General features: G+C 33.5%; 2 protein-coding genes across 12 annotated transcripts in view; one reads left to right on the forward strand and one right to left on the reverse strand.

Annotated features, from left to right (window-relative positions):
- Nucleotides 1-270: 270 nt before the first annotated feature.
- LOC132750563 (protein toll-like) lies at nucleotides 271-4,693 on the forward strand. The gene has a single exon (XM_060740555.1). It carries the CDS (start codon nucleotides 350-352, stop codon nucleotides 3,788-3,790), a length of 3,441 nt encoding a protein of 1,146 aa, XP_060596538.1. The 5' UTR covers nucleotides 271-349; the 3' UTR covers nucleotides 3,791-4,693.
- A 1,071-nt stretch (nucleotides 4,694-5,764) lies between these two features.
- LOC132750564 (oxysterol-binding protein-related protein 8-like) overlaps nucleotides 5,765-14,764 on the reverse strand; it is a 93,775-nt gene continuing 84,775 nt past the window's right edge. For 7 of the 11 annotated variants that reach the window (XM_060740560.1, XM_060740561.1, XM_060740563.1 and 4 more), the window contains 2 exons: nucleotides 13,608-13,888; nucleotides 7,853-12,694 (listed from right to left, as the gene is read on the reverse strand). In XM_060740560.1, the coding sequence (XP_060596543.1) occupies nucleotides 12,435-12,694; nucleotides 13,608-13,888 (541 nt within the window). In that variant the 3' untranslated portion in view covers nucleotides 7,853-12,434. Of the gene's footprint in view, nucleotides 12,695-13,607; nucleotides 13,889-14,764 lie in introns of all 11 variants that reach the window. The other 4 variants (XM_060740556.1, XM_060740562.1, XM_060740559.1 and 1 more) reach the window with 2 other exon arrangements.

The raw sequence follows: 14,764 nt of genomic DNA on the forward strand, positions 1-14,764 counted from the left end.
AAAAAGGAGGTGTGATAGCCTACAAAGCTGTAAAAACACACGACCGGGAATTAACGTCCGTTACAAATTATCTTCGCGGTCAGAACAGTTGTAAAAAAATTATTTATATTTTTATATATCCCACCGACCCTTATGTTTTTAAAGATGTCCCGCAAAATACTTTTGACCTAAATTGCTAACTATTTAGATCTTACACTTAAAATTTTGTATTGACTTTTAAACAGGAATTTATTTTTTGCACCATCGAATGTGGAACCTATGAAATTGTTTTGTTAGAAAATACGCGCTAAAATTTATTTTTCAGTTGCACATTGATTCGTCTTCATTGCTTTCCGTGAATAAAAAAAACATGGAGACAGAACATTGGACATTCTGTTTGTTTACGATTTGTTTGTGCGGAGGCGTTTTGGGAAGCAACCTTTGCCAGTTTACCTCACAATTCAACAATGAAAAGGAATTGGACGGATCCATGTTTGCCCCTGATGGCTCCATGGTTTACTTTTTAGAAGGAAATCAAGAAAATTGTTATATCGATTTAGATTTTGTGTTTGAGTTGATCCCTAAAAATACGCATGAAGAAAATGAAAAGAGAGGAGTCCTACTGAAAGAAATTCAGTTTTACTGCGCCAAAAAAGTATCGGTACATTTTTTCACGAAGATAACTTTTGACACAACTTACGACCATACAAAATTATATGTTGCGCTGGTGTTTGCGAGATGCTCTGTTTATTTGGAGGATTTGTCTTTGTTTACAAAGTATGGAACTATTTGGTCGATTGTTCAAAGCAATGATTCCTTGATACATGTCCCGTCACAGATAGTAAAGTGTACTTTTACTAAGCAAATACGAATAATTCATTCGAAAATAAACTGTGTGTCTGAGGCAAAGTTTTTCTGGGAATTTTGCGAAGAGATATTTGAAAAGGTAAATACTTTACAACTAGAAGCCTGTGCGACGAATCAGTCAAGTATAAAAGCGGAATCTTTGACCAAAAGGTTTCCGGGGGTCCAAGCGTTACAACTAAATAACATTGATTTGTCCACACAACTTACGTTTCCATGGACTCATTATTTTGTCAATTCGACAAATATCAGATCATTTACATCGTATGAGACCTATATGAATGTATCAGGAACTAGCATAGGAAGAAAAATTCAAATATACAACTCGGAAATTGTTAATATGATACGCCTGACAGGAATGATTTCAAACATTGTCATAAACAATGCAAATTTTATCTCCAATCAAAGTGAAATATTTAGAAATGTAATTGGACTGAACAGTGTAGACATTTCTAACAATACGATGACTGAAATAAATGAACTCCTGTTCAAAAACCTCTCAGATATAAAAGACATCAATTTACAGCATAATCAACTGAAGACTCTTCCAGTTAACATTTTTGAAGATCAACGTCATCTGTTATTTCTAGACCTGTCAGACAATAAACTGTCTTCGCTAGATCGAAACCTGTTGAAAAATCAACCATTTCTACAAGAACTTCATCTTGAAAATAACAGACTGTCGGCATTACCGCATGGATTCCTGAAAGAACAGATAGGCTCTCTTAAATTATTGTTCTTGTTTTCGAATCCAATTAAGACAATCCCAGTTATGCCTTTCTACGGAGCAAGTATTGAAATGATTGATATGCATAAAAGCGACATTACGGGAGAAAGTTTATTAGATCTGGCCAACGATATTAATATCTATGATTTTATGTACGAGAACTTGGAACGCAGACAGTTATCGTCAAGAACAAAAGGCGAAAGAGAGTTCCTTCAACGACCGCTCCTTGATTTATCCTTCAGTAACATTAAAGATATTCACTTGGATTTAAATGTAAAAAATCAGACTTTTATGAAAATTTTGCAGCTGTTTAAGTCATTCAGCATTAAAGGCGATGGAAACCCATTTAAATGTAACTGCAGACTTTATTCCATTAGACTTCTCTTTTTAATTAAAGATACAAAGGAATTTAAGTTGGATTGGGTATGTGAATACCCAGAAGAACTTAAAGGGCGAAAAGTAACTAGCCTTACAGACCGAGATATCTATTGCCCTATCAATGTTACTAACTGTCCGAGAGAGTGTGTCTGCTATGTTAGATACGATTTAAGTTCATGGATTGTCGACTGTCGGAATATCAATATGACGATATTACCGCCCGTAATGCCAAAAGAACCTTTGGAATTATGGTTCAAGAACACAAGTTTGCTTAGTCTAGACGAAAGGGACTATTTCGTAAACGTGTCGGTTTTGGACGTTTCTGAAAACAAACTGACTCACATTAAACCATTAACTGCGTCAAAGTTACAAAATGTTGCTGTTTTGAACATAGAAAGCAATCACTTTACGTCACTTCCGGTACAAATAAGATACACGGGCATTAAAAGGCTATATTTAGCTAAGAATCCTTTAAAGTGTGACTGTCACACAAAATGGATGAAAGCCTGGTTACTCGATAAATCTTGTCCTGTTAACGATTGGAACACTATAGAATGTACAGACTATACAAAGAGGGTTAATACATTTGTAACCACTCCAGATTCCGTGTTTGTATGCCAGGAGGTTGAAACCCTTAGTATTGCAGAACACGTGATATTCCCGGCAACCATTATTGGATCCTTTGTGTTTATTATTCTTGTTTTGTCTCTCACTATCTATTTCCAACGGTTTACGGTCAGGGTTTTGCTTTATATGATATTTGGAATAAAACTATTTTATAGACGTAACAATTATGAGTACAATTTAAGGTATGATTGTGTTGTTTTGTACGACAAAAAGGACGAAAACTTTGTCAACAAAAACGTCAAAAGTCCCCTGAAAGACTTAGGCTATGATGTAGCCGACATTTACGACGACTCTATAATTGGATTTACATTTATCGATGGTATAAAAAAGTTGATTTGTAATTCAAAAGTAAAAATATTCTGCTTAACAAGAAACAGTTTGAATAACGACTTAATAGCAGCTTTATGGAATATTACTTCTGAACGAGGTCTCAAAAGTAATTTGGGCTCAATTATACTTATCTTAGACAAAGAGTTTCGGGATAAATATACGGAGGAAAATATGCGTTTATTTGTAAAAAGTGGTAGATTCATCAAAATGGATTCATTGCTATTGCATAAAAGTATAGCCTTTCTTATGCCTCCTCAAAAACGTCTAAATCACAATCCGGAAACTAATGATAGCGGAATAGATTTTGAGGATGTTGGAGCAAACAATTTGCACTTAACGCAACAAAAACATCGGCTCACAGCGAACACTATCCAAGAAAACTCTAATGAAAGAGAACGTGACATCTTTATAGTTTTTCCCGAAGAAAATGACGAATTACACCAACTTGCAAGGCAAACCATCATACCATTTCTTCGAGAGAGTAACCAGAAAGCTAGTGTTCTAAAAGACGACTTTGTGTTTGGCGAAGATATTAGGATGGGCATAGAAACTAGACTAAATAAAGCAAGGCATGTGATCTTTATCGTATCGAAGGAAGTTTTGGAAGATGAAGTCTGGCAATACATCCTGAGTGCCATTATTACCAAAGCATTTCTCTGTAACGGTAATTATCTGCTACTTTTTACATACGGCCAGATTGATGAAAACGATATGTCGGAAAACTTAAAGAAATATGTCAATAGTCATATTACGGCTAGTGTTAATGATCCGAACTTAAAAGATCGTATGCTAGCAGCTCTAACATTTGAAGAAAACCAGGTTTGTGATGAAGATAGTGAAAGTGTGACGACAGAGAACAGTGCAGATGATGAAAATTTAATTTGAGATTTGTATATAACGGTATGGTATGTTGCTACATAATGTGATTTACTGTTGGATTTAAATTTTTACGATTATGTGAGATCACAAAGCAATCCAAAAACAATATGCACCCTGGTGGTTTTGTAAGGTAGTTTTAACGCGAAAATATTTTTTGTTGTTGACATTAAGTTATTCTTTCCCCCTCTTATCTATAAACGGAAATAAATGTTGTAATTGTCGCATCTGGCATCCTGGTCAATGGTCGTCCAACCTTTATCCTGACCATAACATCTTCATTACATAAGAACCTTCATACTTCCTGTATTTAAGAAAGATTTTGACATCCAAAATATGACGGTGATCCTTTTATGTATTTCATATTCAATGTCAAATTAACAAAGTTCCTCCTATACAGGTACGCGTACTATACGATGGTATTGTGTGCGAACATACCTTTTTACGTTCAGAAGTTTTAAGATTAATTATCATTTCATGAAATCACATTCAGATTATTCTTTTATGTTTCATACAGATCAATTTAAAAGCAGTCATGGAAATTCAATGTATTTACTATTAAAGCGACGTGAATGGAGATTGTGGTGGTCTCAAATTTAAATGATTCGGTGTTAAATTACTGCTTTTAATAAGGAAGTTAAAGCTAAATTTAAACCTTCTTTTACTTGATAGGACTTCGCGACTGTTTTTGTTGCTATGAACAATACACAGCGTCAAGCCTTCTTGTGACAATTGATATGTCTGACGTCATGTCATGCTGTACAATGCTTCTACTCGTTTATGTTAAATACTTTTGGTTAATAACAACTTTTTATCAATTGTGTAAGACCTGTGTAATTATATGAACACAAAAAAGTTGTTTATTTTTCTCTACAATTCTATCTGAAACAGGCATTGTTTACTACTAGTAACATAAAGGTCACTATAATATTATGGCTCTCTTTTATATTTACCACTATTATTATTTATATTTGATGAAATATTTAAGACTTATGACCAGTTGCGTTAAATTAAAAAAAAACAAAACAAAAAACAAACAACAACTTCTTTTAACCACATCTTAGTTTGTCATTCAAATCCTTCGAATGACCATGTTTGTCTTTGGTGTAGGAGTAAAACTGCCATGTCATACAGTGGTAGGTCAGTTACCAGAACCATGGAACTTATATAGACATCCTCTTTCAAGTGGTGTTGGATTGTCAAACTATTCATAAATTGTCTTCCCTTTTTCCACATTTCAGTTTCTCATTCCCATCCTTACCCTTTGGTGAAGAAATGAGTGTCATACACTGGAAGTCCAGTAGAGCCACGGAATTTATATACATGCACATTGTTTGTCTTTCAGGTAGGATAAATTGTACCTTTGTTAGCGAATTATTCTCACTTTCTCTCGTAATATGAATTCTAGAAGTGCTTGCAAGAAAAACAAGTTAGACCATATCAGGGACGAGTTGACTCGTTCACCAAAAGCAGGGGACGAGTTGACCAAATAGGTGTTGATTTGGCCCGATTGCGGAAGATCTCTGATGCATCTCCGTGCATTATTTCATCAACGTTCAATTGAAAGAATCAAAAGTGCAACGCTATGGCGGGGGCTATATACGCCCGTATGACACTTTGTTTGAATAATCAAAAATAATTTCAGTTAGGGAAGAGACCGATTCATTAAACTTCATCTAAATGCATTTTGACCCTATGTGCGCATGATTCATAAACTTTTATAGAGTGCTACTAGGCAATGCTGTACAGTGTCTGCTAATTACCATTGGTAAAGTTACGAATTTACATTGATTTAAGCATTTCAAATGGAAGATCAAATGGCATGTCCTGACAAAAAATTCAAGTTCAACACTGTTTTAATTGCACGAAAAGCATTTTACATGCTCTGAATCCATTATCAAAACAATATGAAACATAGCCTTGCCTCTTCTCCAGAATATTGGTCATATTAATTTCTGACGTCCCTAACAATAAAAGAAAACGTTTTCTGTTTCTTTGTTTTAACTGTTTTATTGCACAGGTTCCATATTATGTACAATTTTTAATCAACATTGCTTAACAAGATATTATATAACAGTCATATGTTACAAACATATTTATGTATTCTTATATAATTATACACATTATGCATTTATTAATCAATGCTATAAATTAAAGATCAGGGAATATGTAACTAAATAACAGTGAATATAAACAAGTTAAAACACTTGTTATTTCATTTATATTTCAAACCTGATCTCATATTGGTATTAAATAGGTCTTTATCATTCTAAAATAATTGAATATTGAAAATAATGTCATAATATGTATTACGCGATACATGTACATGTACAGTATAATGTTGTAAATCATCATATAAAACAGTAATAGACCAACCCCACATACATTAGTGGACCGAGTCCGACTCTACATACAGTAATGGACCCACCCTACATACATTAGTGGATTAGCCCATCATACAGAAATGACCTGACCCTACATATAGTAAAGGACTGACGCTACATACAGTTATGGTGTGACCCTACTTACAGTAGCGGACTGGCCCAACACAAAGTAAAGGAATAGACCTACACACAGTAGTGGACTGACCATATATTTATTTGGGGACATACTAACTATAGTAATGACCTGACCTTAGGTATAGTAGAGGACTGACCCTACATACATTAATGGTCTTATCCTACATGAAGTAGTGGACTGACCCTATGGCAATGGACTAGTCCTACATTAAGAAGTGGAATGACCCTACAAACTGTTAGAAACTTACCCAACATACAGCAATGGACTGACCCTACATTCAGTAGTGGACTTACCCTACATACAGTAATGGACTGACCTGAATCCCTTCCCAAAGTTCAGTAACAGAATGTAACTAAATTTTGTGTCTAAACATGCAATTTATGTAATATATCAAAAAAGTTATGTTCAACAAATGAAGATTTAATTTGATCATAAAATTCTTGAGTATGAAACACATAATTAAAGAGCAATATACATTGCATTTGTTCTGGTTAACAACAAAATATCAAAATCTGTATAATACCATCATTGTTCCTTCACAGTTCAAAATGACACATTATTGTTATCATCATAATTATCATACTTAATAGAGCAATTAATTAACAAAATGCAAACTTAATAGAGCAATTAAATAACAAAATGTGTCATATTTGTTCACATTGGCCTATTATAATAAATGAACAAGAGGGCCATGATGGCCCTGAGGTCGCTCACCTGTAATAGCCCCCCCCCCCGGCCAATTTTAACCCAAGGGCTTTCATTTGTTTATTTGAACAGACTTGGTAGACACCCATAAGAAGATGTTTCATGCTAAACATCTAAGTTCTAGCTCATTGGGTTTTTTAAAAGAAGATTTTTTAAGTTTTTACTATACACATATAGTTAAAAAAAATGACACCCCTTGGGCAGGGCCAGTTTTGACCCCCCAGCTTTTATTTGAACAAAATTTGTAGATATTTACTAAAAGATGTTTCATGCTTAATAACTAAGCTCTAGCTATTTGGGTTTTTTCAAAGAAGATTTTTAAGTTTTTACTATATGCATATAAGGAAAATCAATGACCCCCTGGGGCGGGGCCAATTTTGACCCCAGGGCTTTTATTTGAACAAACTTGGTAGACACTCACTAGAAAATGTTTCATGCTAAATATCTTAGCTCTTGCTCTTTGGGTTCTTTAAAAGAAGATTTTTTAAGTTTTTACTATATGCATATAGGGAAAATCAATGACCCCCTTGGGCGGGGCCAATTTTGACCCCAGGGCTTTTATTTGAACAAACTTGGTAGACACCCATAAGAACATGTTTCATGCTAAATATCTTAGCTCTAGCTATTTGAGTTCTTTAAAAGAAGATTTCTTAAGTTTTTACTATATGCACATAGGGAAAATCAATGACCCCCTGGGGCGGGGCCAATTTTGACCCCAGGGCTTTTATTTGTACAAACTTGGTAGACACTCACTAGAAGATGTTTCATGCCAAATATCTAAGCTCTAGCTCTTAGGGTTGTTTAAAAGAAGATATTTAAAGATTTTCTTTCGGTTGCCATGGCAACCAGAGTTCTGCATGGAATTAAATTCTTTGAACAATTTTTAAAGGTGACCACCAAAGGAACATTCCTGTGAAGTTTGGATGAAATTGGCCTTGTGGTTTATGAGGAGATGTCATTTAAAGCAAAAGTTTATGGACGGACGGACTAGGGACGAAAAGCGATCACAAAAGCTCACCCTGTCACTTTGTGACAGGTGAGCTAAAAAAATTGTTGAAATACAGCGCCCATTCAATTATATGCATTTTGTGGAACTTTTTTATTAAAATTGTTCAAATTAGCTCTATTTATAGCAAAAACTTGTCTAGTACATGTATAATGATTTGAGATCATCAATCTTTACCCTTCCAGACACTACCCCACCCCCCTGAATTTATTCTTTTTTTTTTTTTTGAATTTTGATTTTAAACCTATAATCCTATGTCCTGGCAGGATTGTTGAGGGATGATTCATATATTGGATATTCTTTGTTCATATTGGCCAGTAAGAGACAAAATAACACATTTTTATTAGTAAATTGAGTATGTTAACAGACCAGGTAAATTAGTACATATGTTCATTATGATTTTATTACCAGAATAATATTAGTTTTTTATACAGGGTTTGTGAAAAGGTAAAACCTTGCATATTCTTCTACAAATACAAAAAGTATGGCTCTATCTTGGTAAGCTTAGGAAAGTTCTTCTAGTACAGCAGCCACTGTATTTTAAATGGTTAAAATGCAAACTCAGTTTGTAAACCAAACAAAAGTACTAATTGTACAAAAACAAAATATATAATAATATCATTGCTTTATAATGATCCCAAACACCATCAAATAAATATCATAGGAAAAAAACAACATATTTAGATCCATTTGATTTCAAAATGAATGAACAACTACAATGTATTGCACAAATCAAATAAAACAAACAGTAATAAACAACATTATTTTCTATAACTAAATACAAATATGAGCAAATTAGTGTATGAAGTTCAATTGATTTTGTTCAGGAAAAAAAAACAACAACAACACAACACTTGGTAAGGCTAGAAAGAAATATGTAAAAGAATAAAGGTTTCAGATGAATATTTTGTAAAAATCAGAAATTTTTGCTGGGGATGAAATTTTACTAATTTCTCAAAAAAAATAAAAAAAAAATGTTTACCCCAAGTATCTAGATTACCATTATAAACTTAACAGAACTGAAAGAAGAAATTGGTAAATATTTATCACCTTGGTTATTGGACAGAAATGTTGATAGGGCAAAATTTTGGCCTCCTCGCAAAAAAGTAAAGTGTAGAACATAAATGCATCTTTATTAATCCAACAAGAAAGCAAGCAGTTTACGTTTACCCCTACCCAAAAATACAAAAATTAGCACTAGCAGAAATGATTGTCTGTTTTAGATTAATAATGTAATTGTCATAAAAGTCAATATTTTTGCTTGACTTGTGAAAATTTCATATAATTTACAGCACACTTCACTATGATTTGTGTGTTTGTTATAAAGTCACACCAACGCTGAAACCGTCAAAAGACAACTTTCCTGACTTAATGGTGGTGATCCTCGTGCATTATTTCAGACACCCAAGTAGATCCACTGAGGTTTCATAAGCCTGCCACATAGCTCACATTAAAGCATTCAAAGTCCCTAAAGGGACTCAAACCCACAGCGGTGAAGGGCATGTGGTTTGAAGTCAACAAACTTAACCACTCATCAGTCATCTATGCCCCACTTTGTAATTTCAACAAAATCCATGGTTTGTTTCTGACTTTACAATTGCAATTTATTCTACACATAAGTATACTGTTTCCTATTTAAAGTCGTCTTAATGGAATATAAATTTTTTTTCACATAAATTCCAGTATATGGTTTTCTTCTGAATGTTGTTTTTCATGGAATTTGAAAATTGCTTTGTAACAGCTCCTAATGGGTGAATCAATTAATTCACATAAAAAACAAAAATCAGGGTAACATATTACAACACCTTGCCTAAATCATAATGTTATAGAATGGGGGAAACATAAATATATTCCTGAGTATAGAGAGAGAGACAGATTAATTGATTCTTACATAAAACAATAAATTCACAAACCACTTTTACATGACAGTTCTCTTCACATATACATGTAAACATTTTTAATATCTTCACATGTACATGTAAACATCTTAATATTTCAATCATTCAGATATATGGGCCTAACAACTATTCTTAAACAAATTATAACAAATGAAAGCTAACAACAGGAAGAAAAATCCTATAATCATAGCATATAGAGGTGCTTAATGCTTTTTTATATTTGTATTGTATTATAATCCTAAAGTAAAACATATGGTTTAAAAACATCATACATTTCTATATAAATATTAATCAGTCACAAAACTCAAATAATAAGGTCAAATGACATACACTGCTGATTAGAACACATTCTAGTTACAGATGACAAACAGGGTAAGTACAAGAACCTAAGAACACTGATTAACCAAACTGTCACCTGAAAGTGCATAACTATCTTGATATATAAAGGTACAACCTTTAAAGACTTGTGTCAGAAAACAGATTTTTTGGCTTGATTGCCTACAATGCTAGCATTTTGTTTTGTTAAACTTCACACCAACACAATAAAAGGCGACTTTCAAGCTTTACTGGCAAAGAAATACCTCGGGTGCCTTTCCATGCATTAGTTAAGGCACGAGCGGGCACCCTAGTAGATTCACTGACATTCCGTAAAGTAACTGGATACCTCCTCACATGAAAGAATTCAAAGCCGTGATGGGATTAGAACATACAGCGGTCAAGGGCAAGTGATTTGAAGTCAACGACCCTAACCACTCAGCTACAGATTGTGAGTTTGTATCCAAGTCAGAGACAGATTATTTAATCAGACACCTACGCACCTTTGTGTTACCAACGGATATGTATGTAAGACCACCATTCACTAAATAAAAGCAAAACCTTTCTTGAAGCAATGGTAAGAAATGTATGTCATCGTATAAAACTAACCTCAGCAATGATAAAAAGCATTTCTTACTTCAAATAAAAAAGAAATCATATCTAATAGTATGGGATCTTTGTTCACTAAAGTGAGTTACATTTATCTGCATATAAAATATTTCAATATGAAACCCTGAGGAATCAAATGTTTTAACTGAACACACATGACCTTTAAAGTCTCAAAAAAAGAAAAGAAAAAAAAATAGAACCAGTGATATTAGGTCATATAAAATGAGGTTACGTTTTCGTATTACATTGAGGTTGAATCACATAATACGACATTGCAACACAATTTCATATTACAACATGGGTTAATCACATAATGTATCTTAACTAACATGGCTTGATCTTGTCACATAAAACACAATGTTTTACGGTCACATAAAATGAAGTTACAGGGTCACATAACATAATGTTATATCATCACATAGCATGATATTATATTGTATAACATTATGTTTCATCACACGATGAATCTAGTGTATATTGAGATCTTTACTAAGTTTGTGTCCATGTTTTGTCTTAAATATATGCACAGAGTAATATAATATCAATAGTCCTTTTGCCTTGCTTTATCAGAAAAAAATAATTCTACAGCCTTGTGTGAATTGCATCATATCCCCCAGAAATGAGAATGTTTCCCTAAAATAGGACTCTTCCTTCCAAAAATATGATTGTTTCCCCTGAAATTGAACTGTCCCCCCAAAAATAGGATTGTTCCCCCTAAAATAGAACTGTTCCTTCCAAAAATAGTATTACTTCCCCTGAAAATAGGATTGTTTCCCCTAAAATAGGCCTGTCCCCCCTGAAGTAGGACTGTTTGTTATCCGTTGAAACAGGATTGTTCCCCCTGAAATAGGATTGTCTCCCCTAAAATAAGCCTGTCCCTCCTGAAATAGAACTGTTCACTCTAAAATAGTTCTGTTCCCCCTTAATTAGAACTTATACCCTGACATTTGATTCCTCCCCCCCCCCCCCTTGAAAATAGATTGAAGCTTGAAAAATATATGTTGTTAAAAAAGATAATGGTAAAGGTTATTAACTGAGTTATCATTCAATACATTATTCAACAACTGAGTTCTTCTAATAATAGGGTACAAAGCTATAATGGGCTGTCTGTTACAATGCTTTAGTAAATTTTTAATTTTTAAAAATGATTGTAAATTTCCATAGCAGTAGCATGTGTGCAATCATCCAGAAAACCTTGCTTAAAATAGCAATAAAATATTATGAGAAGGAACATTTTTTCTGTTAAAAAAAACCCCCTCTTTATTAGAAGTGTTCTGTGGATAAACTCTGAACATATGAAAACAACATGGTCATACAGTTTCTCAGATTCATATCTATAACTTGCAAGTGATAGCTTTATACTTTTTAACGCAAATCTGAAACATAATGGCAACAAATCAAAACATACATTTTGTGTAACATGGGAGTGTTTAACTTAACATTACAGTAACATGTTCTATAAGTTTATTATGCTGAAACAAGTGAAGTGCGGAAAAAAAAACCTCCATAGAGATTTCTATGGATCCCTGGGATATAAATTGTGATTATTTATTTATCTATATGATACAAGTGTATTAATTATTGCTAAAATCATCACTTGCTATCTGAGAAGCCACTGAAGTACTGTCTGGAAGAGAAGTACGACACCGAGAATGATCCACGTCTGAGATTGACCGCCGAATAAGTTCTCCTCTCTGTTGTCTAGTTTTTGTTGTAAGGACACCACTTGTCTTTGTAGAGTTTGTACAAGAGTGTTAGTTTCTTGTTGTAATACACATACTGGTTCTAATAATTTTGCTAGGGTATCTTCAGCCACCTTGGCAGTTCTTGAATTGGACGCTGACCGACTTACCCTTTTCCCTGTGTAAAATGATTAAAGATATATAAGGACTGAAATTTACGCTAATGATTATCTATAAACAAATGTATGCAAAACAGCTTGACAGATATTCCATACTAGTTCTGTTATCATTGAAATGCTTGCCCTGTTTTTTATTTATCAAGACATTATAGTGATAATCACTAAGACAAATATGCCTTCTTTGATTTTACAGTTATGCACTGTTGCTATAACTAATTAAATTGTTAACAAAATACATCAGATTTCAAAATAAAAAAATAATTGTGATTAGTCTACCATAAAGCATATGCCTAAAACACTGTTGCTTTTTTTTCCAACTTTTCAGTTTTATGTTTATATTAGAAAGTGTTAGACATACAAAAGACCAAACTTAAATCAGTATTGAAGTGACATCAGAATCAGAATATAACTTATCCTTAAACCTGCTGGAACAGTAAGTAATTAGCCTTTTCCAACAATAACAGTGCAAGCTTTACAATAAGTAACTCAATTTTTTGTGTTTTGTAACTAAAATCCCTTAAAATTCAAAAAGACTATTCTATTTTCAAAGCTTCACAAAAATCCATTGCACAAATTCAGCTGGTTTAATGGTAAATACAGTTAAGGTATTCTCCCATTGCAAGGTCAACATATTTTACATTGTATCATGATTTACTATCCTTTACTTTCATATTACACAACACTATTTCAAACATACTCCCTAACCTTCTTGAAAAACGAAAGACATATTTAACAGACCAACCACAAGTCTTCTATGAAGTATAAATAATTTTGTGGTCATTTCTTGGAAAATGTCACCCCCCCCCTCCCCCCAGCAAAAAACACAAATTCTTCATTTACTTAATATCCTGATAAACAATTTACGCACAATTTACGGACACACAACACTTCTATCTTTAGTAATGTACATACGTATACCGGGTTCTGATGAATCACTGTCATGTTTCTGGTCGAGCTCCGCCGCAGAACTGCCGCTCTCTTCACCGACGACCTTTAACCTTTTCATGGAAGGTCGCTGAATCTTAGACGGGTGCCTCGTAACGGGAACTGTCGTAGACGATTTGTCCGGGACTTGTTCTAAGCTTGTTATACTTAACGTACGTACAACTGGGGTGCGATGTTTTGTCCAAGTTGAGATTAAATACTCTGACTCGTACTGATGCTTGTCGTTGGTGATGTCCCAAGGTCGCATACTGGAACAGACGTTAAAATAAATATAACATGTGTTTTACCTGATGTCATCATTAACTTATAAATAGGGAGTTATATGTAACAGCAATATTTACTGAGTCATGACCTAAAACCATTTTTAAGAGGTAATAACATTTATGTTTGCCGAAAAAAACTCGCTCCTGAGGCATAATTTGCCTTTTAAAATCATAAAGTTTCATTATGTTTGGTTTTTTTGTTTAGTAGGTCATATTATTGTCAATTTTATTAAGACTTCTTTCAATATTTATTTTATTTGAATTAAGTTATTGTACATTTAATCCTCTTATACCTTTTATAAGATAATACTTCGACCTATATAAACAAGAGCTGTCGGTAGGACAGCAACGCTCGACTATTCTTAGTGCTTGATAGTAAAAAAAGCCTAGATTAAAAGGTAAAATTTTCTAAGTAAAGAAAAAGGCAAAATTTTTCTTTAAATCCATATTACAGTTATAGGCCTTGGAGAGAGTCCTATTATGCTCCAAAAGAAGAGTACAAAATTTCAACATGTTTCAAAGCCTTATGTCAATGAATTTTGAAAATATTTGAGGTATTACAAAAACTTTAATGTAAATTCTAAGTCCAAAAAGGGGCATAATTCTGTCAAAATGCTTGATAGAGTTTCCTCCTCCTGTCTACATGTTTTGGTCATGATGGTGAATAAGTGTGCAAAGTTTCAAAGCCATATGTCAATGGACATTGAAAATATTTGAGGTATTACAAAAACTTTAACGTAAATTCTAAGTCGAAAAAGGGGCATAATTCTTTCAAAATGCTTGATAGAGTTACCTCCTCCTGTCTACATGTTGGGGTCATGATGGTGAACAAGTGTGCAAAGTTTCAAAGCCATATGTCAA

Source organism: Ruditapes philippinarum, unplaced genomic scaffold (assembly GCF_026571515.1).
Source record: "Ruditapes philippinarum isolate M1 unplaced genomic scaffold, ASM2657151v2 ctg6999_1_1_1_1, whole genome shotgun sequence".
NCBI lineage: Eukaryota > Metazoa > Mollusca > Bivalvia > Venerida > Veneridae > Ruditapes > Ruditapes philippinarum.